Source organism: Filicampus tigris, chromosome 15 (assembly GCF_054856515.1).
Source record: "Filicampus tigris isolate MCC_2025a chromosome 15, RoL_Ftig_1.0, whole genome shotgun sequence".
Classification (NCBI taxonomy): Eukaryota; Metazoa; Chordata; class Actinopteri; order Syngnathiformes; family Syngnathidae; genus Filicampus; species Filicampus tigris.
The window spans coordinates 19,438,883-19,464,474 of NC_141231.1; the positions used below are offsets into that span (position 1 = coordinate 19,438,883).

At 48.9% G+C, this 25,592-nt stretch overlaps 2 protein-coding genes across 12 annotated transcripts; both read left to right on the forward strand.

Annotated features, from left to right (window-relative positions):
* Positions 1–50: 50 nt before the first annotated feature.
* On the forward strand, positions 51–18,247 carry rasgrf2a (Ras protein-specific guanine nucleotide-releasing factor 2a). 9 transcript variants are annotated; one of them, XM_086054005.1, is made up of 30 exons: positions 51–195; positions 2,348–2,458; positions 3,544–3,650; positions 4,816–4,963; positions 5,991–6,080; positions 6,787–7,040; positions 7,173–7,252; positions 7,338–7,531; positions 8,095–8,204; positions 8,297–8,415; positions 8,485–8,648; positions 9,372–9,438; positions 9,518–9,654; positions 9,729–9,811; positions 9,884–10,132; positions 11,266–11,358; positions 11,440–11,912; positions 12,411–12,551; positions 12,677–12,766; positions 12,974–13,080; positions 13,327–13,439; positions 13,533–13,593; positions 13,681–13,710; positions 13,790–13,893; positions 14,617–14,701; positions 14,803–15,000; positions 15,908–15,987; positions 16,051–16,168; positions 16,613–16,681; positions 16,768–18,247. In XM_086054005.1, the coding sequence occupies exons 1-30, from the start codon at positions 67–69 to the stop codon at positions 16,861–16,863; spliced, it is 3,900 nt and encodes a 1,299-aa protein (XP_085910131.1). In that variant the 5' UTR covers positions 51–66; the 3' UTR covers positions 16,864–18,247. The 9 variants fall into 9 exon arrangements, with proteins under 9 accessions (XP_085910131.1, XP_085910133.1, XP_085910135.1 ...); XM_086054007.1 differs by lacking the exon at positions 51–195 and adding an exon at positions 459–1,109; XM_086054009.1 differs by lacking the exons at positions 51–195; positions 2,348–2,458 and adding an exon at positions 462–1,109.
* A 10-nt stretch (positions 18,248–18,257) lies between these two features.
* On the forward strand, positions 18,258–25,512 carry ckmt2a (creatine kinase, mitochondrial 2a (sarcomeric)). Of its 3 annotated transcripts, none has more exons than XM_086054029.1 (10): positions 18,259–18,394; positions 19,695–19,878; positions 20,046–20,244; positions 21,183–21,278; positions 21,375–21,596; positions 22,828–22,913; positions 23,024–23,147; positions 23,909–24,043; positions 24,464–24,589; positions 25,347–25,512. In XM_086054029.1, the coding sequence occupies exons 2-10, from the start codon at positions 19,730–19,732 to the stop codon at positions 25,461–25,463; spliced, it is 1,254 nt and encodes a 417-aa protein (XP_085910155.1). In that variant the 5' UTR covers positions 18,259–18,394; positions 19,695–19,729; the 3' UTR covers positions 25,464–25,512. The 3 variants fall into 3 exon arrangements, with proteins under 3 accessions (XP_085910153.1, XP_085910155.1, XP_085910154.1); XM_086054028.1 differs by lacking the exon at positions 22,828–22,913 and adding an exon at positions 22,586–22,671 and having other exon boundaries at positions 18,260–18,394; XM_086054027.1 differs by lacking the exon at positions 22,828–22,913 and adding an exon at positions 22,586–22,671 and having other exon boundaries at positions 18,258–18,394; positions 21,183–21,596.
* Positions 25,513–25,592: the final 80 nt, after the last annotated feature.

Consider the following 25,592-nt stretch of genomic DNA (forward strand, 5'->3'; position numbering starts at 1 on the left):
GGACAGGAAAATGATGATGGCAGCGACTTTTGAGCTCTAGTAGGCTCGCTGCGAACGGAATCTCCGATGCGGGGCAAGCAGCTCGAAAGGCTGTCTAGGCAGATTCCAATGATGTGGCCACACGTAAAGGCTGAATTGCGACTGGACGAAAAGCTACGGAAGCAGACTGCTGCCACAACTGAACTTCAATTTCATGTTAGAACGGCAAATTGATCACGTAAAAAAAGCGGAACTTTGCGTAAAATGGGATCAGTGATCCGGTTCGAACGTCAGATTGAGCGTTTATTTGTTGATTTTGTTTTGCGGTGTGGCAGCAACGTTTGCTGACGACGGCATGTGAAAGTTGCTCAACAGAGGACTTGACCGCTCACCACTGATCAAACTACTTTGTGTGTGTGGTGACCACTAAGCAGCCTAACAGATTAGCAGCACATTGTGTGTGTGTGTTTGCGCGTCACATTGTGTCTCATTTGACGGCGAATTTGAGGTCAACGTGGGTTCGTCCTTCAGCTGCCAATCAGACGATAACATCTGCCGACACGCACACACGCGACCAACGTGTGGCTGGATGATTTTGAGTCGTACGGTCGCGTAAACGTGTTCACATCGTGTACCTAATGAAATGGCCACGCGTCTTTCGACTTTTGAAGTATGACCCGAAGCCGTACGCGCCAAATGTCACAAACGAAAATTGCCGCATGTGATATTGAACCGACTGCCAAGTCATATTAGCCGTTGCTAGTCAGGATTTTAAAATATTTCAATAAGAATGACGTACATTATTACGTCGGAAAAGACGCCAAGTGGCAACGCTTGAAAGTTGAGACAACAGCAGTGACATTCCCGAACATCCGGGCCTTTCTGGTAATAGCCGCCATGCAAACCGCCCTCGTGTGTTAGGCGGCTGCGGCTAGCAGATCGAGCTCGCAGAAAATTACGCCTACGAGTCGTTGTGCCGTTGGATAGCCCAAGCCTAACTTGATGGGAACTAAATCATCATTCCACACTAGCGCGTGGACCCCGAAGATCGGAGAAAGTTTCCCCACCGAGCGAAGAGTGTGGAAATTAATGGACGGTTCGAGTGCCTTGTAACGAGCACTTCTTCGGCGGTAAGAATCGTTCTCGAGTGTCATCGAATGTCTTGTTTTCTTTCTATCATCATCTAGATAAATGTAGTCATTAAAAAAAGTCACAAATCAAATGACAACGGTGTTTCAGTGGTTTTCAATGAGCGGAGACTTTGTTTCCACCGACTTGACCGCCATCTTGATTTATGACGCCCTTTGGACGTAAGCCCGGAATTGTCCATTGGCGTCCACCCGCGGCCACATCAAATCAAATCAAAGCACAACTTCCAAAATAAAAGCAGAGCCTATTTTGGACGTTTGACTTGATGGCCACTGCGAGGGCCGGTCAGAGATCGCGCGCATGGACGAGCCGGATGTTTCCCGCGGGACCGGCCGTAGGGTTTGAAAGTAAGCTTTCAACCCAGGGTACGGTTTTCAAACGAGGCTTAGAATTTTGGAGCCATATGGTCAAGGCGTCACACGTCAAGCCAGGCTTAGGGTGCGAACCATAGGAAGCTTCAAAGTTCAGCCATGCTCGGGGAAGCAGTGTTGCGGTCTCGGCCAGACCGAGTTCCAAGACGGCTTTTCAGACTCGGGTTTGGATCCCGGCTTGTGTTTTGAAACGGACGGTGGCTCGTGCTCTGCTGCTGCTGCTGCTGCTGCTGCTGCTGCTGCTGCTGCTGCTGCTGCTGCTGCTGCTGCTGCTGCTGCTGCTGCTGCTGCTGCTGCTGCTGCTGCTGCTGCTGCTGCTGCTGCTGCTGCTGCTGCTGCTGCTGCTGCTGCTGCTGCTGCTGCTGCTGCTGCTGCTGCTGCTGCTGCTGTTGTTGTTGTCGCCGTCGCCGCCGCTGCCCCTTTAAGAGGACATCAAAGCCGATTAGCGCTCATCCCGCCTTCAGCCTCATTTGGTGCTTTTTTGCGCGAGCGCAGCCTTCTTCTCCTTCGCCGCGTGTTCATTCCCACTCGCTCGTCGCGTCGCCCGGATTCCCGCCGACGCGACGGAGCCATGACGCGCGGCGGCGCGCCCTCGCCGCGTGCGAGCGAGTGAAGTGCGCGCGCGCGAGCGCACGCACGCCGGTCCGGTCCGGTGCAGGTGCAGGTGCGTCCAGATGCAGAAGAGCGTGCGCTACAACGAGGGCCACGCCCTGCACCTGGCGCTGGCCGCCCGCAAGGAGGGCGCCAAGCGCGGCCTGGTCAGCAAGCGCGGCTCGGAGAACGTCCGCTGGACGGACAAGTTCTTCGCGCTCTACCAGAACCTTCTCTTCTACTTCGACAACGAGCAGAGCCCGCGGCCGTCCGGCATGTACCTGCTGGAGGGATGCACGTGCGAGCGCGCCCCCGCGCCCAAAGTGGCCTCGGTCGGCGGCAGCAGGGACGCCCCCGACAAGATGCAGGTACGGCAGGCACCCCCGCCACCCCCCGCAAAGAGGCACGCCCAAGTTGGGCTTTCCCAATTCGAGGGCTTCACGGCAGCGTCTCGGGGCAAGGGCCGCATTTCAAAGTTGAGGCTGTCACGCTCGCCTTACTTACTTTTTCAGGGTTGGCGTTTGGAAGTCGGCTGGCAAAGCAGGCTTTCGAATCAACGTCAAGGTCTCAAGCAAGGGTTAGGGTTCCAAAGTAGGCGTTGGCGTGGCGTCAATTAAGGTTTCAAGACAGACTCGGGGGACCCAGAAACAGGGCGAGGGTTCCATTTCAGATTTGGCTCGCATGCACTTTCAAACCAGGCCGGGTGGGGCTTTCAAACGAGGATTTTGAGGCATTATTACGGTTGCAAAGTAGGGTTTCAAGCCACGGTTATGATTAAAATCTCCTTCAAAGTAGGGCTTCAAAACAGTGTCAGGGATTCAAAGTAAGGTTTCAAGCCATGGTTTGGGTTTCAAATTGGGATTTCAAGACAGGAATATGGCGTCAAATGGGGCTTAGGCTTTCGAAGTAGGGTTTCAAGTAAGGTTTCTAGCTCGGATTATGCTTTCATGCCAGTGCTAGTTGCTTCAGGACGAGGGTAGGGTTTGAACTTTGGAAGTCGGGTTTCAGTGCGCCACTTGGGCTTGATTAGGTTTGTTGGACCTTCTTGTTGACTTGTGACACGCTCGTTGCGTGTCATGTGACTTGTGCGCCTGGCCGACGTGAGCTTAGTGGAGGGGGCGCGGCCTAACAACATTGCGCGCGCGAGTGTTTGTGTGTGTGTGTGTGTGTGATTGTTTTGCTTCATCTTAAATCCATCTGGCTGCCAGGGAAGCCGCATTAGCTGCACAAGCTGCCTTGTTGCTTATGTAAGAAGAACGCGCGCGCACGCCTTTAAGCCTCCTGCTGGTGGCACGCCGGCACACGCGAGCAAGTGTCACTCACCCGCTTACGTTACATCACATGTGCTCACGCACGCTCGCACACTGACTGACTTTCTACACGCAACACAGTGAAGTGCCGCAAAACAGGAAGTGAGGTGTGACAGCGAAAATGGATGTGTGTGCGCGCGCAGCACTACTTCCTGGTGATGTTCGGCCACGACGGGCAGAAGCCCCTTGAGCTCCGCACCGACGAGGAAGCCGACTGCAACGAGTGGGTGGACTGCATTCAGCAGGCCAGGTGAACGCCCGCCGCCGCAAAACGTGCGCGCGCATGCGCACCAGGGGCGGAGCCAGAAGGTGGCTAATGGGTGGGCCTTGAAAAATCAGGGTGGGCCTGAATATTTCTCTCTCTGTCCCGACACATCGTATATTCAAGTAAAATGACAATCTGACTAATATGAAGTTCAGCTCTTCCTTAGACAAGCACAATTGTACCATTCTTAATTAATAATTAATGTGAAAATATTTTTTTTTTTGTCCAAAATTGGACCAAAGTGTTTTTCACCGGACAGCAATGATGTGCTTAAATACGTTTCAACAAAATTAAGAGGTTTTTAAAAAATAAAAACTTGTATTTTTTAAAAAAATTTTATGTTAGATTTTGACGCCAATATTTTGCTTTTTGCTGAAAATGAATATCGGCTCCAAATATCGGTTGGTTATCGGCCTACTAGACTACTAATAAGCGATATCGGTCCCGGCCCGATATCGGTCTATCTCTTAACGCGCACACGCTTGCGCACGCTCGCACATTCAAGCGCACACGGACACTTGTCCACACATGCACATTTCCATTCAATTCAACTCATTTGATTTGATCAAATGTGGAATTCAAACACACCAAAAAAAACTTCCTCTAAATTGACACGGGGGCTGGTTTGGATTTTATTTTTCAACTTCTCCAATATTGCTGACAATTTATGATTGTGTCCATTTTTAAAAAAAAATCTGATTTTGTACTGGATGTGATCAGGAGCAAAGTGAAAGGTTAAAAGATAAAAATAGAAGAGAGAAAGGAGAGAGACAGAAGGCCAGAGTGTGATGTAAGTCCGGAAAGCACCGTCATGACCTAAATGTGAACTGCTGCGAGCGCAACGCACGCACACGCACGCACGCACACACGCGGTACCAATATGTAACAGCGTGTGTTTGCATGTGTGTTTCTGTGTATTGGCGTGCGTATTATGAATGCTAATGCTACAAGCCCAATGCTTACAATCTATGCTAATTGTAGATGTTAAATGCTACTTGTGAAATGATGCTATATGCTGATGATACTTGCTAATGTAGCGATGCAACAGGCCGGAGGCAAAATGCTACAATAACCAGACGTTTGCGGCGAAAAAAGCCAAAGGAAAAAAAGCTCGACCTCCCGTGACGTCGTGTTTTGTGCATGCGGTCAGCTACTCGGACCTGATCTTGGAGCGCGAGATCCTGATGCAGAAGTACATTCACCTGGTCCAGATCATGGAGACCGAGAAGATCGCAGCCAATCAGCTGCGCACACAACTGGAGGACCAGGACACCGAGATCGAGCGGCTAAAAGCCGAGGTATGCCGCGCGGTGCCACTGCGCTAATGCTAAATGTTAGGTGATAATGCTAGATGTCAGCTTCTATATGGTAATTCTGCATGATCATTTTTCATGCCATGCTCATTAAGCTGGATGCTAAATCATATCTGCAATGCAATACGCTAGATGCAAATGCAGGAAGTGCAACGGGTTGGCCATCTTTGATAACTAGCTACGGCAACAACGCTCAGACACCCACAAAAATATGTCGATGGTGCTTGCATGTTTTGCAGTGTGCGTTTTTTAAAATCTTTTTAATCCTTGCAGTCAGATATGAAACTAGATACGCCAGCGCACTGTAGCAGCCCGGCAAACCGCTGCGCCTACATGGCGGCCATGTTGGCAGCAGTGACGCTCCCGTCAGAGGCAATGCATTGACATGGATGATGACGACATCGTATCTTGCTCAGTTCTCAAACGCTTTTCATGGAATTGACATTTTTTTTTTGTCATTGCTAACATGTGCTATCAATACAGAACATAAAAAAAAAAAAAAGACAAATATTTTTACCTGTTCAAGGCTATTCCCAGTTGCCGTTCTTTGTGTGTTCTTGCTGTCGACACATGAAATACACTGACCACTTTGCCCCTTCTAGTTTAGCATCGCAATAAAAAAAAACACATAAAAAAGCTAAAAGGTGTGTGTCATATTTATCTACGTTGATATCTTTGAATGCTGTGAATGTACTGTAGCGTGTTTCGTTCCATGAGAAAGAATCACTAGATAGTCGGGTTCTTTGTAAATCAAGCTCTGTCCAACTGCTTGATGCTGAATGTTAAATGCTTTGGATTAATGTTATATGCTAAAGGTTTGATGCTAACCCTGCTCATTTTAGATGGTATATGCTAATGCTTGTTGCTGAATGTAATATACCAGAATGCTATAAGATAAAGCTAAATGCTCAGTGCTACTAATGCTAATGTTTGATGATAAATGCTCCTTGCGAACTGCTACCGCTGATGTTAGCGCTCTAGCTAACGGGGGTTGCGCGCATCTGCTGTCCAGATCGTGCTGCTCAACAGGACCAAAGTGCGCATGCGGGCCAGCCAGAACATCTTAGACGAGGACGACCCTGACATCAAAAAGATAAAGAAGGTAAGATGCGGCGGGTCAAAAGTTACACGGGGAGGAGGAAGACTTGAGGGACTTGCTAAGTGTCACGTAGTCGCATGTGGTGACTTGTTAAGTGCTTCTTTTAAGCGTCCCGTAGCTTAATTAAGTGACGTAAAGGGGAAGTCAAGCCAAACATATTTTTTTCAAGACTAAGCTGTATGCAAGCGCTCCGAGTTGAAACACGGCATTCTGATAAATATTGCGTTTGCGGAATAAGAGTTAATCCAGTCGTTTTTGTCCATCTCTGTGGGGCGGCCATTTTGTCACTACTGTCGACTGAAAATGACATCACAACGACAAATCATGGCTCGGCTTCAGAAAACAGGTGAGCCGTGATTGGTCGTTCCCTGAGCCCTGGCTATTTGTGATGTCATTTTCAGTGGACAGCCAGTGGCAAAATGGCCGCCCCCAGAGATGGACAAGAACGGCTGGATTAACTCTTATTCCACAAAGGCAATATTCATCCGAATGCCGTGTTAGGTGTCCTGTGACCTAAGTGACCTTCGACTTTCATTTGAGTTGTGAAGTGACTCCCTAAGTGTCACGTGACTTGCTAAAGGATGATGATTTAAGTATCACCTGACTCTCGCTGAGTGTAATTTGACCGAAGTGACTTATGAAGAGTCTGGTGACTTGTGGTGAAGTCTTAACGTGACTTGTGGAGTGATGGCTTAAGTGGCATGCGCAGGTGCAGAGCTTCATGCGAGGCTGGCTGTGCAGGAGGAAGTGGAAGCTGATCGTCCAGGACTACATCTGCTCGCCGCACGCCGAGAGCATGCGCAAGCGCAACCACATCGTCTTCAACATGGTGGAGGCGGAGACGGAGTACGTCAACCAGCTGTCCGTCCTGGTCAACTGCTTCCTGCGTCCGCTGCGCATGGCCGCCAGCTCCAAGAAGCCGCCCGTCAGCCACCACGACGTCAGCAGCATCTTCCTCAACAGGTGCGGCGACCCGTTTTGCCAGTGGACACCTCGCAAAGTTGCGAGAACTTGTCCAGGCGAAGCGCGCGGCTTTTGCGAGATCCCCAAATAGCGCGCCGACAAGTGGGCTCACGCGCTCCTGCTTTTCCCCAGCGAGACCATCATGTTCCTGCACCAGATCTTCCACCAGGGCCTGAACGCCCGCATGGCCAACTGGCCCACGCTGGTCCTGGGTGAGTCAAGCGGCGCCGGCGATGCGGCGTCGCCGGCGACACGGCGGGCCAACGCGACGCGTGTGTGTGTGTGTTTGGCGTGCAGCGGACCTGTTCGACATCCTCCTTCCCATGCTGAACATCTACCAGGAGTTTGTGCGCAACCACCAGTACAGCCTTCAGGTTCTGGCCAACTGCAAGCAGAACCGAGACTTCGACAAGCTGCTCAAGCAATACGAGGCCAACGCGGCGTGCGAGGGCCGCATGCTGGAGACCTTCCTCACCTACCCCATGTTCCAGGTAGCCCTGAAGTTAGCCGTTTAGTTAAAGAGTTGCTAACGGGATTTGGTTTGCCTGACTTTGTTTGTTTGTTTGTTTGTTTGCTTGTTGGCTACTGTGAAAGGAGAGGTAGTTAGATGCTTTGTGATTTAGCAATAGTTTTAGCGTGTCATGGTGTTAGATGTTGATAGAACTTGAATCTTTATTGTAGATAATGTTAGCGTGCTACTTTTCAAAGTTGACAAAACTTTCTGCAAAAACAACACAGGAAGTTGGGTCAAATTGACCCATGTCGTGGATCGGTCCATTTCGGACCCAAATTGGGTTGTCTTTTTTTTTTAACCCAACTGTGTAGTCACTAGCTAGTATTTGTTTAGTAGGCATTTTTCTTTGTTAGTTTTTGTTGCTCTTCCGGTCAGCTAATTTAGCACCTCATTCTCCATTTGGCAAGAGTTAATTTTGAAAAATGGCTGACTCGGCCAGCTAGCAGAAGTTATTAAGTTGACTATGGTCTGCCTTGACAGAGTCGGATGTGACGAGCATCTGTCCCATTTGAAGTGACCGTCGTGCGTGCGTGTTTACAGATTCCCCGTTACATCATCACGCTTCACGAGTTGCTCGCACACACGCCGCACGAACACGTGGAGAGAAACAGTCTACACTTCGCCAAGTCCAAACTGGAAGAGCTCTCCAAGTACAAAGTCCACCTTGAACCCGATGTGTTGTTGCTCTTCCCTAAAGTCACAACGTGCGTGCGTGCGTGCGTGCGTGCGTGCGTGTGGTCAGGATGATGCACGACGAGGTGAGCGACACGGAGAACATCCGCAAGAACCTGGCCATCGAGAGGATGATCGTGGAGGGCTGCGACATCCTGCTGGACACCAGCCAGACTTTTGTTCGCCAAGGTGGGCCCCTCTCGCCCTTGCCCGCGGCCCCCAGCCCAAGGCTCAAGCCGACGTCCGCTCCGCCGACAGGTTCGCTCATCCAGCTGCCGTCCGGTAGCGAGCGCGGGATGCTGAGCAAAGTGCGGCTGGGCTCGCTGTCGCTGCGCAAGGAAGGCGAGCGCCAGTGCTTCCTCTTCACCAAACACTTCCTCATCTGCACGCGCACGTCCGGAGGGAAGCTGCACTTGCTCAAGGTCCACACAAATCCGCCGCAAATGAAGGACGCCGTTCACTGAGGGCCAACTGCACGTTGCCGCCTAGACGGGCCGCTGTTGAAATGAAAATGAGCTAGCTTTGGGACCGTTTTGAAGTTTAAGAGGAAAAAAAAAGGAAATGATTGCAAAGAGAAGGCGTTCTTATTCAGGCACAGCTACAGTACGTCGCCGCTGTTGAAAACAAGACACGCTTGGCTCAGTTTGCTGCCTGGACGGGCGGGCGCTTGAAAATAAGACAAGTTTGGCTGCGGATTGCAACCATTTCATATTAGGAAAAAAAAAAAATGCAATGAATTGTAAATTGTAATTTGCCTCCTAGATAGACTGCTGTTGAAATCAAGGCAAGGTTGGCTCCGGATCATTTTGACCTGAAATGAGACATTTTAAAAGACCCCCACTGGTGTACTGCCTAGACAGCAGTTAAAAGTCAAAACCAGTTGAGCACAGGACCCATTTTGCGCTTAAATAACGACAAAGAAAGGAATTGTAACTCTGGAGCAGGATTAGAGAAGAAAACAGAGCTCGGCTCGTTTGCTGCCTCGACGGGCTGCCGTCGAAGTTTGGCACCGAACGCACTTTGAACTAAGAACGCGAGCAGGCCAAAAAATCCGTTGCGAGCGGAGAGCGCAATTCGTTGCGGCCGCCGTTGAAATCCAGGCACGCGATATTGAGGCCTTTTTATTGTGTGTGTTTGTGCTCCAGCAAGGCGGCGCCTTGTCGCTGATGGAATGCACGCTGATCGAGGAAGTGGACGCCGGCGACGAGGACCGTGAGCGCGCTTTGGGCCTCCGTCGCAATCGGGTGCTTGGCGAGCCTCGGAGCTGACGCGCTGGCTGGCTCTTTTGCAGACAACGCGGCGGGTCAAGGCTTCGGCCACCTGGAGTTCAAAATGCTGGCGGAGCCTCCCGACGGGCACAGCTTTTCCGTGGTCCTGCTGGCCCCGTCGCGCCAGGAGAAGGCGGCCTGGACCAGCGACATCAGCCAGGTGGGCCAAAGCCGGCGGAGAAGAATCCCGGGGCCGAACGCCCGCTCACGGCCGGCCCCCGGCTTGCCTTTCAGTGCATCGATAACATCCGCTGCAACGGCTTGATGACCAGCGTCTTTGAGGAGAACTCCAAAGTGTCGGTGCCGCACATGATCAAGTAAGACGGCGCCGCCGAGAGCGGGCCGTGACGCTGGCCCGGCGCCATAACCCCCCCCATTCCCCCCCGCAGGTCGGACGCCCGCCTGCACAAGGACGACGTGGACATCTGCTTCAGCAAGACGCTCAACTCGTGCAAAGTGCCGCAGATCCGCTACGCCAGCGTGGAGCGGCTGCTGGAGCGCCTCACCGACCTGCGCTTCCTCTCCATCGACTTCCTCAACACCTTCCTGCACACCTACAGGATTTTCACCACCGCCGCCGTGGTCATCGGCAAGCTGGCGCACATCTACCGCCAGCCCTTCACCTCCATCCCCGTCAGGTAGGACGCCGCTCTGCTCATTTCGCTACCGGGAAAGATGCCGCGTCACATTTTGGAATGCAACAAAGACGGTGAAGTCAACACCTCAAAGGCACGCCACTGATGGCAAAAAAAGTAAAAAATTCATTGATTTCAGCCATTTTAGAAGATCAGAGAATTATCTGTGGAGATTTTTGTTTACATTGATAGCCACCAGTTAACACGTCAAAGACACGATCAGGGTGATGACGATTTTTATTTACACCGATACCTACCGGTTAACGCATCAAAGACGTCAGCTGAAAGCTCAAAGACATGCCACTGATATCAAAGGCATTTCCTTGCTGGTTTTTTCATTTCATTTAACATTTAACGGATTCAAAACATCTAAGACTTATCCACTTTAATGCTCAAAAACATGCCCGTGATGATTTTTTTCTCCCATTGGTGTTCGCCATATCACACATACGTGCAGCTTTTTATTTACATAGGTAGCCATCATTTACAACATCAAAGACACATCCATGGTGAATTTACCACCTCAAATGGAAGAAAATTAATTCCATGTTGAACTGTGTTTCAATTCACCATAAGCATGCACTTGGAGTGGACACCTATGGGAAAGAAATCCCCATAGAAACGTCTTTGATGTGTTGAATGACATTTTAATGTCCCTAAAAATCCCATTTGATGTGTTAAATGATGCCTACCAATTAAAAGAATATCACACGTGAACATGTCTTTGGTGAAAGAAATGATCATTCATGTGTCTGTGACGTGTCAAATGCTGGATACAAAACAATAAAACAGTGAACAGTGTTGACGTGCCTTTGTTATGTCAAATGGCGGCTAGTATTGAAATCAACCACCGACATGTCTTTGATGTGTTGCATGGTGGCTATAATCCCCCCCCCAAAAACCACAAACGTGCCTTTGATGTTTCAATCTATGACTGCCAGCGAAATAATTCCCATGTGTCTTTGATGTTTTACACCACTTAAAACAATGAGGATTTGGTCAGTTTCCAGTTCCAAATGTGTCGCGCAAACGTCCTCCTAGTCCCTTTGGTTCACATCTTCGTCATCCTCATCTTCATCATTTCATGCTCTTCATCTTCATCGCGTCACGGTCCTCATCGTCATCTTGACGATCAGGATCGAGCAGCACTCGTGCGACCGTCTGTCCGTCATGTCGCTGTGTCCCGACTACACTCTGAAGATCACCCAGCTGGCACTAGATCAGTCCAAGTAAACTAACATCAAAGACCCCCATAGTCCATCCACGCGCTCCCCCTCCCCCTGCGGTGACGGTCGGTCTTGCGTCTTCAGGTCTCTGGAGCTGTTCTTCGCCACCAACCAGGGCTCGTGGGGCATGGACCCCCTGAACAACAAATCCCCGCGCCTGTGCCGCAAGTTTTCGTCGCCGCCGCCTTTGTCCCTCCCGTCTCGCACTCCCTCGCCCGTCCACGCCCGCAAATTGTCCCTCAGCTCACCCGTGGGCCCCAAAGTTCTGGACCTTTCCTCCACGCCGTCGTCCCCGGCCGCCAGCTCCCCAACCTCGGCGCACGGCCCGGGCCTCTTCACCTCGTCGTCGTCGCCGCCGCCCCACGGCGCCGGTCCCTGCCGGACGCTCTTTGGCTTCTCGTCGCCGCCGCCGCCGCCCACCGTCACCAAAGCCCCGCTGGATCTCAGCCGGGGTCCCAGCTCGCCCGAGCTCAGCCCGGGCGGCGAAGACGTCGTCAGCGGCGAGCTGCCTCGCCTCGACGCCTTCTGCGGGAAACTGAGGAGAAGCATCCGCAGAGGTGAGCCAGTGGAAAAAAAAAAAAGAACATCATGATGACTGTGTCTTTGATGTGTAACAATGTACTAGGGACGTGTACTGGAATTCAGTCCATTGATGTGTACAATTCACCACAGATGGGTGTGTGATATCATGGCCGTGTCTATGATGTGTTAAGATGGACCCATCATTTAATGAACACATCAAAAATGTCTGATATCAAAGACATTTCCATGGTCAATGTTTTTGTTGCTATCCATCATTTAACACATCAGACTTGCTGATCAAAGACAGCGAGTCAAAGACATGACATTTACACTTTAAAGATTCAATGATGGTGATCCCCCACCCCCCGCCCCCCCATCTGTGATGTGCTCAATTGTGGATATCAATGACAACAAAAATCACCATCAACGTGTCTTTGATATCACAGGTACGTCCTGTACGTCTGTCGTATGAAACGTTCAAGTGTGACGGTTACGTGCGTGACTCCTCCTCCTGCTTGTCCCTCCCCGGCCAGCCGTGCTGGAGTCGGTGTCTCTGGACAAATTTATTCCGGAATCGCCCACCGCCGGCGCCAGCGGCAACGAGTCGGGCGGCGACGTGTCGCCGTGTCGCTCGCCGTCCACGCCGCGACACTTGCGCTACCGTCCGGCAGCAGGTATCACGCACGCCACGCAGGCAGGCGGCCACGCACGCACGCACGCACGCACGCACGCACGCACGCCGGCAGGCGGCCACGCCACACCTTCTCGGTCACGGGGCTTTATTGTGGACTCTCTGCAGCGTCTTCGGCCGAGAACTCTCGCTGCGCCGTGTCGCCCGCGTCCGCCTTTGCCATCGCCACCGCCGCCGCCGGCCACGGCAGCTCCCAGGGTGAGTGCGCGGGGATTGCATTTTCTCTTCCATTCCAAAATAGGCACGTGAGGCCTCCATTCGACACTGTAGTATCTGTGACTTTTGAATATTTGTGGCCTGGCGTGGCGAGTGAGTAAGAGTTGCCAAAAGTAGCCAAAATGTGGCTTTTTGCCGGGGAAAGTTGCTCAATCCAGCGAGAAAAGTGCCTTCCGTTTCCTGTCGCAGCGTCGGGCGGCTCGGAGAAGTCGTGCGACAAAGAGTTCATCATCCGCCGAGCCGCCACCAACCGAGTCCTCAACGTGCTGCGACATTGGGTCTCCAAACACTCGCAGGTCAGATCGGCACCTCTAGAAAGTTTCCTTCTCTTTCTTCGACGGCATGTGGACATTCGCAGTCTCCAAACGCTTTTGCGCATGTTCTTATGTCAAAAGGGAGACTTTCGAAACACTCCTTTTTCAAATTGTTCATAAATCACCCCGCAATGGCGACACCAAGGTGTTTTTGTTGAAAGCCTCCGGCGAGCATCAAGTAGCAGCAACCGCGATGTGAGCGGCCGTGTTTTGGCTTGCCCTCGTCAGGACTTTGAGAGCAACGGCGAGCTGAAGGTGGGCGTGGTCGGCCTCCTGGAGGAAGTGCTGCGGGATCCCGACCTGCTGCCTCAGGAGAGGAAAGCCGCCGGCAACATTCTCAGGTCAGCCGGCCGCTCGCTCGCGCGCGCGCGCGCACGCGAAATGCGTCGGCCTGACGCAAATGCAACTTGTGCCGCTCGCTCGCTCGTCATCAGTGCGCTTTGTCAAGAAGAGCAAGACGACGCACAGCTCGAGATTGAGGACATTCTGCAAATGGTACTCAGCAGAAAGGAACAAATAAACACACACACGTGTTTCAACACATAAGTCAAATGAGCTTTTTTTTCCTTTTTTAATGAACAGAAAAGTTGTCCACTTCTTCACTTCATTGCGGTAAGAAAGGATCTTCTTGTTCATCCATTGATGTTAGCATGGTCAGCATTATTTTGTGTGTGTGTGTGTGTGTGTGTAGGCGGAGGGTCCAAAGGCAGAGTGTTTGCAATCTTTGTCTGCCATGGAGCTGGCCGAGCAGATCACGTTACTGGACCACATCGTCTTCAGGAGCATTCCTTACGAGTCAGTCCAACTTTTAGAATGATTAGAACATGAAAAAAGGGATACATGAAAATAATTTGACTCAGGATGTTGCGTTTTATTTTGAAAGTGCTACGGCAGAAAATTGGGATTCACCAAAACGTTGCCAAGCATCTTTCTCAGACAGTCTGCTGCCTCCTGGTGGTCATTTGTAACAATGCAGATTTCAAGACATGCCACTGTACTTACTTCAGTAAGGTCACACCCAAAAGAGAAATAATTGGTGTTATGAAAAAAAAAAAAAATGAAAATAAAGTAATATTTGGGGTGTTCGGGGCTCAGGTAACAACCAATAACGGTTGAGCTGTTTTCTGAAGCTGAGCCGTGGTTGGTCGTTACCTGAGCAGTTGTGATGCCATTTTCAGTCGACAGAAGTGACAAAATAAAAAAATAAATATATATATATATATATATATATATATATATATATATATATATGGTCAAATGACATTTTATTGTAAAAATGGCTGGATTAACTCTTATTCCACAAATGCAACATTTATCATAATGTCTTGTTTCAACTAGTGGGCTAGCATAGAACATATTCTTGAAAAAAATGTGTTTGGCTTGACTTCCTCTTTAACAAATGATTAAAAGAGTATTTATTAAGGGGAAAATGTAATGATTGAAAATACTGAAAATGTAAAATCATTGATTGGAGTAGTGTGTTGTCTGCTTAAAGCTGATTGATTGATTGTGTTTCAGGGAGTTCCTTGGCCAAGGCTGGATGAAGGTGGACAAGACGGAGAAGACGCCTTACATCATGAAAACCAGCCAGCACTTTAACAACGTGAGTTTACGTCAACGGCAACTGTTGCGTTTTGCAACATTGAAGCGGAAAAGCGCACGGCGGCAAATAAAAGGGCACGTTTGCTTGCCGCCGGCGGTCAGATGAGCAACCTGGTGGCGTCGCAGATCATGACGCACGGCGAGGCGGGCTCGCGGGCGGGCGCCATCGAGAAGTGGCTGGCGGTGGCCGACATCTGCCGCTGCCTCAACAACTACAACGGCGTCCTGGAGATCACCTCGGCGCTCAACCGCAGCGCCGTCTACCGCCTCAAGAAGACTTGGGCCAAAGTCTGCAAGCAGGTCTGAGCCGCCAATGTTAGCAAGAGCTCTCGGGGCCATTGGCAACACTTGAATGAGCATGTAGCAAAAATTCATTCCCATGCTTTGCCCTCAAATATAATTCATACATTTGTTTTGCATTCATCACCGGTTCATTTATAAAAAAAACAAAAAAAACTATCTTCTAGACATTCGATTCAGTCAGACATTTCGATGATCAAATTGATTCACTGATAACGTTTCTAAATATTCATTATTCATTTCCAACTGTCCACTTTTTTTTCAAGAAAAATGTGTTACGCTAAGCCTTTTTTTCCTCAAACTGGATTTATTCAAATGTATTTATTCATTTGGCATTTTTTCATAAAAAGTTCTATTTTTTTGTCCAAAAAGTCATATTTTTATGTTAATATTTTACAAAAAAAAGTCTTCACCAAATAAAACACATTCTTATTTTGCACAAGGAAAAAAAGTCCAACAGGTCTATGACGTACATGAAATTCAACTTATAACAAAATGAGTCATGTTTGATTTTTTTTTCCAAGATAAAATTCAGAATGTGAACAGTCATATATGTTGAAACATCTCTCATTGAATAGTGAGGGTTCATTTATTATTTACATGACAACAAAATCAATGACATAAAAAAAATTGTCCCATTCGGTTTGTTCGAAAATGATGAAAAGAAGAAATAAAAATGAGAATAAATGATTGTATTCGTTTGAATTTAATTTCAAAACATAAACAATAACGAAAGAAAGAGTATAGATGTATTCCAAACATTTAACAAAGTGTTTAACATGCACTTTTTATTTCCCGATCTTCAAATGAGCTGTTTTAAAACTCAAACGCAGCTCTTTGGCACACACGTTTGGCCCCCTTCCTCGCCACCAAACTTACCTGCCCTGTGCGCGTGTGTGTGTTGCAGACAAAGGCGCTGATGGATCGTCTGCAGAGGACGGTCTCGTCTGAAGGTCGCTTTAAGAACCTCCGAGAGACGCTGAAAAAGTAAATATCGTCACAATGGCCTGTAGCTCCACACACTCGTTACACGTATGCGTGCGTTTGCAGCTGCAACCCGCCGTGCGTGCCCTACCTGGGCATGTACCTCACCGACCTGGCCTTCATCGAGGAGGGCACGCCCAACTTCACGGAGGAAGGCCTGGTCAACTTCTCCAAGATGAGGATGGTAAATATCACCAGGCATCCCATCCCGTCTGCTGTTCGGCGCACGCGAAATTGGGCTACGCTAAGGTTGCTAATTTCACTTTAGGTCATCCCATCACATTTACGGAAAGTTAGCATGTAAGGCTAACTGCTAAGTTAATAGCTTTTGTAATATGCAACTAGCACTGGAAAATTAGAAACGGTGCGTAGGCTAAGTGAGCCTGTTAGCATTAGCGTGTACACAATCTAATCAAACCAAATTCCGCCGGTGGAATTAGCTCGCTAGCATGAAATGCCAACGCGGCAGTCAGTCTACATTTTGACTGAACCCTAGTCTTGTCAATTTTGCAGCCGTGGGAACAAATGCAGAAAGGAAGTATAGACCTTCCAAAATCAAAGCTGCGCTAACAGAAGCGACGCTTGACGCAAACGAGGTCTAGTGAGGTGCTCTTTGTCTCCCCGTCAGATCTGTCACATCATCCGAGAGATCCGGCAGTTCCAGCAAGCCCCTTACAGGATCGAGCACCAGGCCAAGGTCGGCTGGGCGCGTTTCTTTTAGCTCCTTTGATTTCCAGCCGTCCGTTGGATTGACCGACTGTTTTGTGGTCCCGCCCGCTGCAGGTGACTCACTTCCTGCTGGACAAGACGCAAGTGATGGATGAAGACGCGCTGTACGAGCTCTCGCTGAAGATTGAGCCGCGCGTACCGCCGGGCTAAGCTAACGCTAAGCGGTTCGCCTCCTGCCTCGTACTGTGCTAGCCTGTTAGCACAAACAGAAGCCAGGCTAATCCCTGCTAATTTGGATCAGGTGAGGCTTTCGTGTCTTGTTGCCTAGCAACCGGCGTCACTGTTTTCCTCCCATCAAAGGAAAAACAAAAAAACAAAACTTGGACGGACGATCGATCCAGTTCTTTGGGTTAGCGTGGTTACCAATTGCTCAGGTGACATCATTTCCCGTGTGCAATATCATTAGACGTTCAGTTCGCTGGCTAGCATGTCAGCGTGAGTGTCACACTCAACAAGACATTGGGTGTGATGTAACTTCTTGTGTGGAGGGGATGCGCACTGTGACCCAACCTCCCGTATGCATTGGATGGAGTAGGTCACGCAGTGGCATCGCTTCCTGTATGCGGGCGGATCCACCCGATCACGCTTTTAAATCCAATGTGCAGCGGCTCCACTAAAGTTCACTGTGACGTCACTTCCTGTATCTCGTGGAGCTACTGTAGCATACTGTGATGTCACTCCCTGTCCAAAGCGGATCTACAGACGGCAGTGCGACGTCACTTCCTGTGCTCAGCAGAGCTACCGGATCACGCTTTGAAGACACGTCCTTTAAAAGCGGATGCACTCGATCGCCCTGTCACATCTCTTCCTGTACGCGGTGAATCGCACTCTTGCGTCACTTCCTGCCTGCGGTGCGTCACTGTGACATCACTTCCTGAATGTCGTGATCATACTGTGACATCACTTCCCGTGCGCAGAGACAACACACTCATTTCAAGTGTGTGGTTTTTTTTGATAGCTCAAGCTTGCCAGCTGCTGTTTTGTACACAAACCTTTGTACACTGGGCAACGGTTTGCTCTATTTTTTAAATATAGAATTGACCGAAAAGTTTTTTTTTTTTGTTGTTGTTTTTTTTACATGAAACAACAATCACACACGGTGTTCCAACAGTATTATTATTATTATTCATTAATGATGTTGTAATTTAATGTTAGCCTCATGTTATATTTACTTTTCTCTTCTGGAGTGTATTAGTTGAGACTTACACCTTTGCACTATGTTGTAATTTGATATCCCTGTAGTTTGACTGAGAAATGACTATTGTATTTATTGAGTTGACTTAAAAGGACAATGTGTCGAATTCAGTGCCATCTAGCGGTCAATTAACAGAATGCAACAATCTAAGATGGAAGCGCGTGCATTTTGAAGCGCACGCACGCACGCCAAAAAAAAAATTAAAATCAAAACATTCTGCACATTGGCTCTTTAAGGTATTTATTTCGCTTTTATTTCCTAATCGGGCTTCATATGTCTTTGTACTGTTTTTTTGTTTTCCATTCAAAGTGCGCCAATAAAGGTCGTGGTAAATGTAAATGTGTGCGTGTGTGAAAGTCAAACAGACTTCTGATGGGCCCTCACGTGGTTTAAATGGGGCGTGAGGGGGCGGGGCCTCGTACGAGGGGAACGTGGAAAGCTCATTGAGAAGACGCTCGGCTTCAAGGCACAGCAGTGGCAGCACAGGTAAGGGACCTCCTTTTACTCTTATTTCACAAATACTACTTTTCGCCTTCTACTGTCATCTAGTCTTTGGAGTCATTTCTTTTTTCTTCTTATTATTGCTATTATTCATTCTGGTCATCTGAGTGATTTTATGGTGTGAGGTCATGTCATTTTGTATTTTTTTATTTTAAAGGTGCAGACTGTCCCTTTTTGTTTGACTTGATTTGCAGATTTTGCCAGGCTTAGTCATGACAACGTAAAAGAGTTTTTCTTGACTCCTACCTGGAGGTAAAAGTTCACCGGCCACAAGGGGGTTTAGTCAAGTGGAGGCGTTAAGTCCATTAAGTCGACTTAGTGGTCAAGTCCAACCCTTGTTTCTTCTCTCTTTGTGAGCGTCTGACTTTTTTGTTCCGCAACAGCCGTCGTCCTGGAAAGTCGCTCACGGGGGTCCGGTCTTGTGACCAGAATATCAGCGACCTGTGAGGCCGACGTGGCCCACGTCCAGCCTTGTCTTGGCATGCCGGCCGGCGGCACAATGGTCCTGTGATCTGCTAAAAATATGACGTATAAATATAGATGTGGAGATGACGCTGGCATATTAGCGCTGCCTTAGCCAAAACGACCTTCTGCAAAGCCATGTCCATGCTATCCAGGTGGCTAAGCTAACTAGCAGGCGTCTGCCGTAAGATGCTAACAGCTTGTGCCAGAGCTTCCACTAAGCTCGTTAGAAGACAGACACAAATCTGGTTTGGACTCTCCAAGTGCTAAAGTACCACCCGATGACCTTCTCTTCAGAAGTCCACGAGAAGATTTCCAGACACACGATCCAGTTATACTCGGCGTCACGAATTTGGGTCGACGCGTCAAGAGGCCGTGCCTGAAAGACGCGGCAAATCCGTCAGTTTGAAGTGAAGCGGCCCTTGTAACTTGGGATTGAAGCAATAAATGTAGCCCCCAAAGCCAGCTTGATTCATGAATATGAATTTTGGTAGACGCGCGTATCACGGGTAGACCCACCCGAAAGTCCCAAAAAGCCGTGAGAGAAAAAAAGTCTGCAATTTTATTTGCAAACAGCCGTTTGAGGCTCATTTTCAAGATAATGAGTAAATGTAAAGGATGCGTACAATACAGACAATAGGAACTGAAGTCTCTTTAGTTCCATTTTTTTTTTTTTTTTTCTGCCTCCAGCTCCTCCACTTGTGACTGAAATTGTTTTCAAGAGAATGAGTAAATGTAAAGGATGCGTACAATACAGATAATAGGAACTGAAGTCTCTTTAGTTCCATTTTTTTTTTTTTTTTTTTTTTTTTTCTGCCTCCAGCTCCTCCACTTGTGACTGAAATTGTTGAGGTCAAGATGGCCAACTCCTTCACACGCCTGATGTCGGGCCGCAACACCGCCGCCCTGCTGGCCACCTTGGGGGCGGGCACCGCGGCGACCGGCTTCCTGTTGAGTGACGGCGGTTCTTTGGCGGCGGAGGCAAGGAAGAAGCTCTATCCTGCCAGGTGACAGCCGCCGCTTGGAATATTCTACCAATATCCACGCGGATCATGTCATGGTGTGAAAGTCACCGCGTGGCGCCGACTTCAAGTGACCCTCTCAAGTTTCCTCCACACTTGTGAGCAGCTTAACAAACTTTGCACTCTTGCTATCACCTCTCTCCGCCTGGCAGCTCCGACTTCCCTGACCTTCGCAAGCACAACAACTGCATGGCCGCGGCGCTGACGCCCGCCATCTATGGCAAACTGCGGGACCGGGTCACCCCCAACAACTGGACCTTGGACCAGTGCATCCAGACGGGCGTGGACAACCCCGGGCACCCGTTCATCAAGACCGTGGGCTGCGTGGCGGGCGACGAGGAGAGCTATGAGGTCGGGACGGGCCAGTCGGATTGCGTTCAAGGAAGAAAAACAACGAAAAACGCGTGCTTTTCAAGAATATGCTCGATGCAAGCCCGCTCGTTGAAACGAGGCATTCTGAGCATCACTGCCTTTGTGGAATAACAGTTAATCCAGCCGTTTTCAGCCATCTCTGGGGGCGGCCATTTTGTCACTTCTGGCCACTGAAAATGACATCACAACTGCTCAGGTAACGACCAATCACGGCTCAGCTGTTTTCTGAAGCTGAGCCGTGATTGGTCGTTACCCGAGCAGCTGCGATGTCATTTTCAGTGGCCAGAAGTGACAAAATGGTGGCTGAAAAGGGCCACCTCATATTGCACAAAGGCAATATTCATCAGAATGTTTGAAATCGGAATTCTTGAAAAAAAAATACGTTTGGGGTATTTTCCCCTTGAAAAGCCAGAAATGTACACGGTCATTTGATGCTTGGCAGAAATTCTTGCCAGCTGCCAGCGCCATCGGTGCCCCAAAGTTCGAAAAATGATTACAAAATATAGATTTTTAAAAAATCCTATTCTGTAGTCACTTGTTGCAAGGCAGAATTCATGGGGCACAACTATCGGTGCCCAAAGTTTCAGTGAGAAAGTAATGCTGTTACTTGCCGTAGTCCCTTTCTTTTCTAGCTCGTCGCTAGGCTAAAACCTATTTTTCCGAAAGTTGCTCGGCAGAGGTCACGTGGCACATCCAATGTTTATTTCTGTCATGGCTTGACATGTTGCTAGGCAGAATGAACGGTGTACAGCCGTTGGTGCTCCAAAGTTGAAGAAAGAAGGAAAAAAAGCGTCTTTCCATAGTCACTTTGCCGTTGCCGGGGAGAATTAGGCAGTCAACTGCCGTATGAGGAGTAAATACTGTGGCTCCTGCGTCCCGGGTCTCGGTCAATGCTGGACTCGGTTGTTTGCCCGCAGGTATTTGCGGATCTCTTTGACCCGGTCATCAAGGACCGCCACAACGGCTACGACCCCAGAACCATGACCCACCCCACCGACCTGGACGCCTCCAAGGTGTGGACATGTCGCCGCGCCGCCGCGTTTCCGCCAAGCATTTCCGCCAAGCATTTCCTGCTCCGAACCATGGCGCCTCCTTGTCTTTTTGACCAGCTGAGCGGCGGCATGTTTGACGAGAACTACGTGCTGTCGTCCCGCGTGCGCACCGGCCGCAGCATCCGCGGCCTCAGCCTCCCGCCCGCCTGCAGCCGGGCGGAGCGCCGCGAGGTCGAGCGCGTGGCCGTCACGGCGCTGGCCGGCCTCAAGGGGGACCTGGCGGGGCGCTACTACAGCCTGGGAGAGATGACCGAGAGCGAGCAGCAGCAGCTCATCGATGTAAGACGCTGGCACGGTCGGTTCGCGGGGCACGATGAGCGGTGCCCCGATTAAAGTCACACATGCCTGCAGCGGCTTGTCGTCAGGCAGAACTTATGGGGTGCAACCATTAGTGCCCCAATGTTGTAGTTAAAAAAATCAACACGCCTGTGCAGTAACTGGTTGCTAGGCAGCATTTACGGGGGCACAACCGTTGGTGCCCCAATGTCAAATGAAAGAAAATGTTGCTAAGAATTCATCCGGCGCAGTCATCGATGCCCTAAAGTATTTCCGCTGTCACGTGTTGCTAGGCAGAATTCACAGGGCACAATCTTTGGTGCCCCAGAGTGCAATTAATTTTTTTTTTTTTAAAGTGACAATTCCACAGTTAATGGGGCACAATCACAAGTGCTCAAAGTCAAATGATGTCAACTCCAACATATCAGTAGCCTCTAGGCAGAAATGGAGGAGCCACAAAGTTTAAAAAAAAAAAAAAAAGGAACACAAATCCAGCTCAACAGTCAGCAGACTGGCATCGCTGTCCAATAAGTCGCCTCGTCACTCCGATTTGTGCGGCATAGCGGGCTAGCATGCTAATGGACTAGCAGGTCAACATAGCAAAGACATGAACGTGAATAAGAAACTACAACACTTCGCGAAAGAGGCTTTTTTGTGTACGTGTGTTATTTTTAGCTTGCAAGCTAACTGTTTACTGAAGCGGCGGTAACTCGCATTTGTGCCACTGATGGAACGCCGACACTCCTGGTGGGGGCGGGCTGACTGCATACTTGGGTTTAGCCACGCTCCTAAAATCCAGACAGCTGAAATGGTGAAAATGAGTTGAACGCCGTAGCGCAACAGCTCAATTGCGACATTGTTCACGGTCTTTGCCCATACTTTCAGCAATTCTCCTGAAATCTCTGACGTATTTAGAAGAAAAAGCCTGAGTTGACTTTGATGCTCTGATCTTTGTGTTCTGATCCAATCCCGCCGCGCCGCGCCGCGATCAGGACCACTTCCTGTTTGACAAGCCCGTGTCCCCTTTACTTACCTCGGCCTTCATGGCCCGAGACTGGCCCGACGCCAGGGGCATCTGGTAAGAAGGTTCCAGAGAAACAAAGTTAGAGACTTCTAGAGACGTGCAGTTTTAGCAGCCGCGACTGGACCGCCGCGTGTCCCCATCCCTCTCCCCAGTCCTCCTGCTTTTGTCAATTTGAGTGTTGTTCTTCTTCCGCCCTGATAAAACCCGTAGGACCACTTCCTGTTTGACAAGCCCGTGTCTCCCCTGCTGACATGCGCCTTCATGGCGCGAGACTGGCCCGACGCCAGGGGCATCTGGTAGGCCGCACGTGTGCTGTGTGCCGCATGTCCGTCCGTCCACCTGCCACTGTCCCCCGTTTGCTGTCCGTGTCTACGTCCGCGTTGAGCCCCTCCGTGTTCCTCTTCAGGCACAACAACGAGAAAACCTTCCTGATCTGGATCAACGAAGAGGACCACACCAGAGTCATCTCCATGGAGAAGGGGGGCAACATGAAGAGGGTCTTTGAGAGATTCTGCAGAGGACTTAAGCAGGTAGGCAACTTAACAAGTGCGTATGCATGCAGGGTTGTTTTTTTTTTTTTTTTTTTGTGTGTGTCACGTAAATGACTGATGACTGAAAGAAGATCCTGTAAATGTTGCCAGGCAGGATCCATGGGGCACAACCACTGATGCCCCAAAGTTAAATTGAAAAAACAAAATCTGTAGTCAGTAGGGTTGCAACGATTCACTCAAGCCCCGATTCGATTCGATAGTCGACGATCAGTTCGCGATTTTCGATTCGATTCCATTTTTTAAAAAGTGCTTACCATGCGTATCTCTGTGCACTAGTGTGCTTCTGCAGCATCCACCAAGGCAATACGCAATGATGTTTGGCGCAAAAGCATCATTTGATCGACAGTTTCAAAATGTGCTATGCATCTGTTATGAGAAAACGTTTCAAGACATCATTTTCGAGATGAATTTCATCAACTCGATTTTTCGATTCATCAATGAATCGGGCAGACTCGGTTTTAAATTGATTTTCGACGAATCGTTACATCCCTAGTAGTCAGTTGTTGCTAGGCAGAATTCATGGGGCGCAACCATTGATGCCACAAGGTTCAAATGACAAAGCATCAAAAGTCCAATTCAAGTCCCACGTGTGAGTAACTGTTGCAAGGCGCAGTCAGCGAGGCACAACCATCGGCGCCCCGAAGTTTGGGGAAAATCCAATTTCTATAGTGAGTTGTTGCTAGGCAGGATTGACGAGTAGCAATTGGAGGTTAAAAGAGCCATCTTTGCATCATCCACAGGTGGAACATCTGATCCAGGAGAGGGGCTGGGAGTTCATGTGGAACCAACATCTGGGCTACATCCTCACGTGCCCCTCTAACCTGGGCACGGGCCTCAGGGCGGGTGTGCACGTGCGCCTTCCCAAACTCAGCAAGGTAACACACACACACACACACGTACTTTCTAAAAACATGCAGTAACTACATCGGATATAAAAAAAACAAAATTCAAAAAAAGAAACAATTTCTGCGTCATGATTTCCTGCTCTAATTCAATGGGCCTCCTTCTGGTGTGCTCGCTTTGGCCACCAGGGGTCAGTGCAATACCTATCCCATTTAGAAAAGCCCATTTTTGTGGTTTGTTTTCATAGCGATTAAAAGTGAGTGTCACTTACTTGCCGATTTTTACCATTCACAGTTGGGCTCCGTCCACTGTATTGTCAGTCTACGTGTTGCTGCACCGTTTGTGTTCAAAGATCAATGCTAGTTCCATGACCCTATCTGTGGCGTTTTGCATTGTGTGTTCGCATGAAGCTAAGCAGCAACATGTAAAAGGACATTTTGTGCGTCCCGCAGGATCCCCGCTTCTCCAAGATCCTGGAGAACTTGCGCCTGCAGAAAAGGGGCACGGGCGGCGTGGACACGGCGGCCACGGGCGACACCTTTGACATCTCCAACAACGACCGCCTGGGCAAGTCAGAGGTGAGCGTCTCTCTCGGTGGGTGATGAGCCCGCAGGCCGCCATATATGCTCTTCATTCAAATGTATTTGTGTGGGGTTTTGTTTTTTTCCATTTCTCATCTCTTTCATTTATTATTTTTTTTAATCAAAATGTTGAAATAGAATGAATAAAAAAAACGAATTTACGTGCACAATTTGTTTTATTTTAACCAATAATTGGCTACATTAATAATTGAATGAATTTTCAATGAACTTATAAATGACCAAATTACTTTAAAAGCTTAATTCGCATACAATTTCAATACAAAAATTGAGTTTTTATGTCTTTATCAGATTTGAATGAATAGCAAAATAACTGACATTTTTACATAGGTCTGTATTTTATTAAAATCAATAAATGAGTGTACATACACATTTAAAAGTATTTTTCAATTACGTTATGATCATGAATAAAAAAATGTGCATGAATTTAGAAATTCCAATTTACTCATGCATTTTTATTGTATTGAAACGTTAACTTGATTACGATGGGATGAATTTAGAATGAAAGTATACATTTCAATTCATATTTTTGCCTAGTTAGTTCCCACTAAAAAGGAAGTTACAACTTGTAATTATTCAAATCATCTCATTTGCATGTCCGTCCACATTTCTTTATCAATCCTGCCATTCTCCATTGATCTCCAAATGCCGACATGTTTACGAAGCTCATCTCGGAGCTTTTGTCCATTTGAGAGCGCTCAACTCTTGTGGTGTGGTGTCTGCCGCGCGCGCACAGGTGGAGCTGGTGCAGCTGGTGGTGGACGGCGTCAACTACCTGATCGAGTGCGAGAAGCGGCTGGACAAGGGCCAGGACATCAAGGTCCCGCCTCCCGTCGCCATGTTTCGCAAATAGAGCATCCATGCGAGCGCGAGCCGCACGTCAGTAAAAGCACAAAAATATGCTTGGGACTTCTCTTGCCTCTTTTCACTTTCGACACCATCTGCACGTACACGGCGCACGATTGCAAAGAATACCACATCT

Bases quoted from the DNA above. Each gene is read 5' to 3' on its own strand.
- rasgrf2a (XM_086054001.1), top strand. From the start codon at position 2,174: ATGCAGAAGAGCGTGCGCTACAACGAGGGCCACGCCCTGCACCTGGCG. The intron at 9,439-9,517 runs GTGAGCGCGCTT...GCTCTTTTGCAG, and splicing joins GGACGCCGGCGACGAGGACC to ACAACGCGGCGGGTCAAGGC. The intron at 9,812-9,883 runs GTAAGACGGCGC...TCCCCCCCGCAG, and splicing joins TCGGTGCCGCACATGATCAA to GTCGGACGCCCGCCTGCACA.
- ckmt2a (XM_086054027.1), top strand. From the start codon at position 19,730: ATGGCCAACTCCTTCACACGCCTGATGTCGGGCCGCAACACCGCCGCC. The intron at 20,245-21,182 runs GTCGGGACGGGC...GTTTGCCCGCAG, and splicing joins GCGACGAGGAGAGCTATGAG to GTATTTGCGGATCTCTTTGA. The intron at 21,597-22,585 runs GTAAGACGCTGG...CGCCGCGATCAG, and splicing joins AGCAGCAGCAGCTCATCGAT to GACCACTTCCTGTTTGACAA.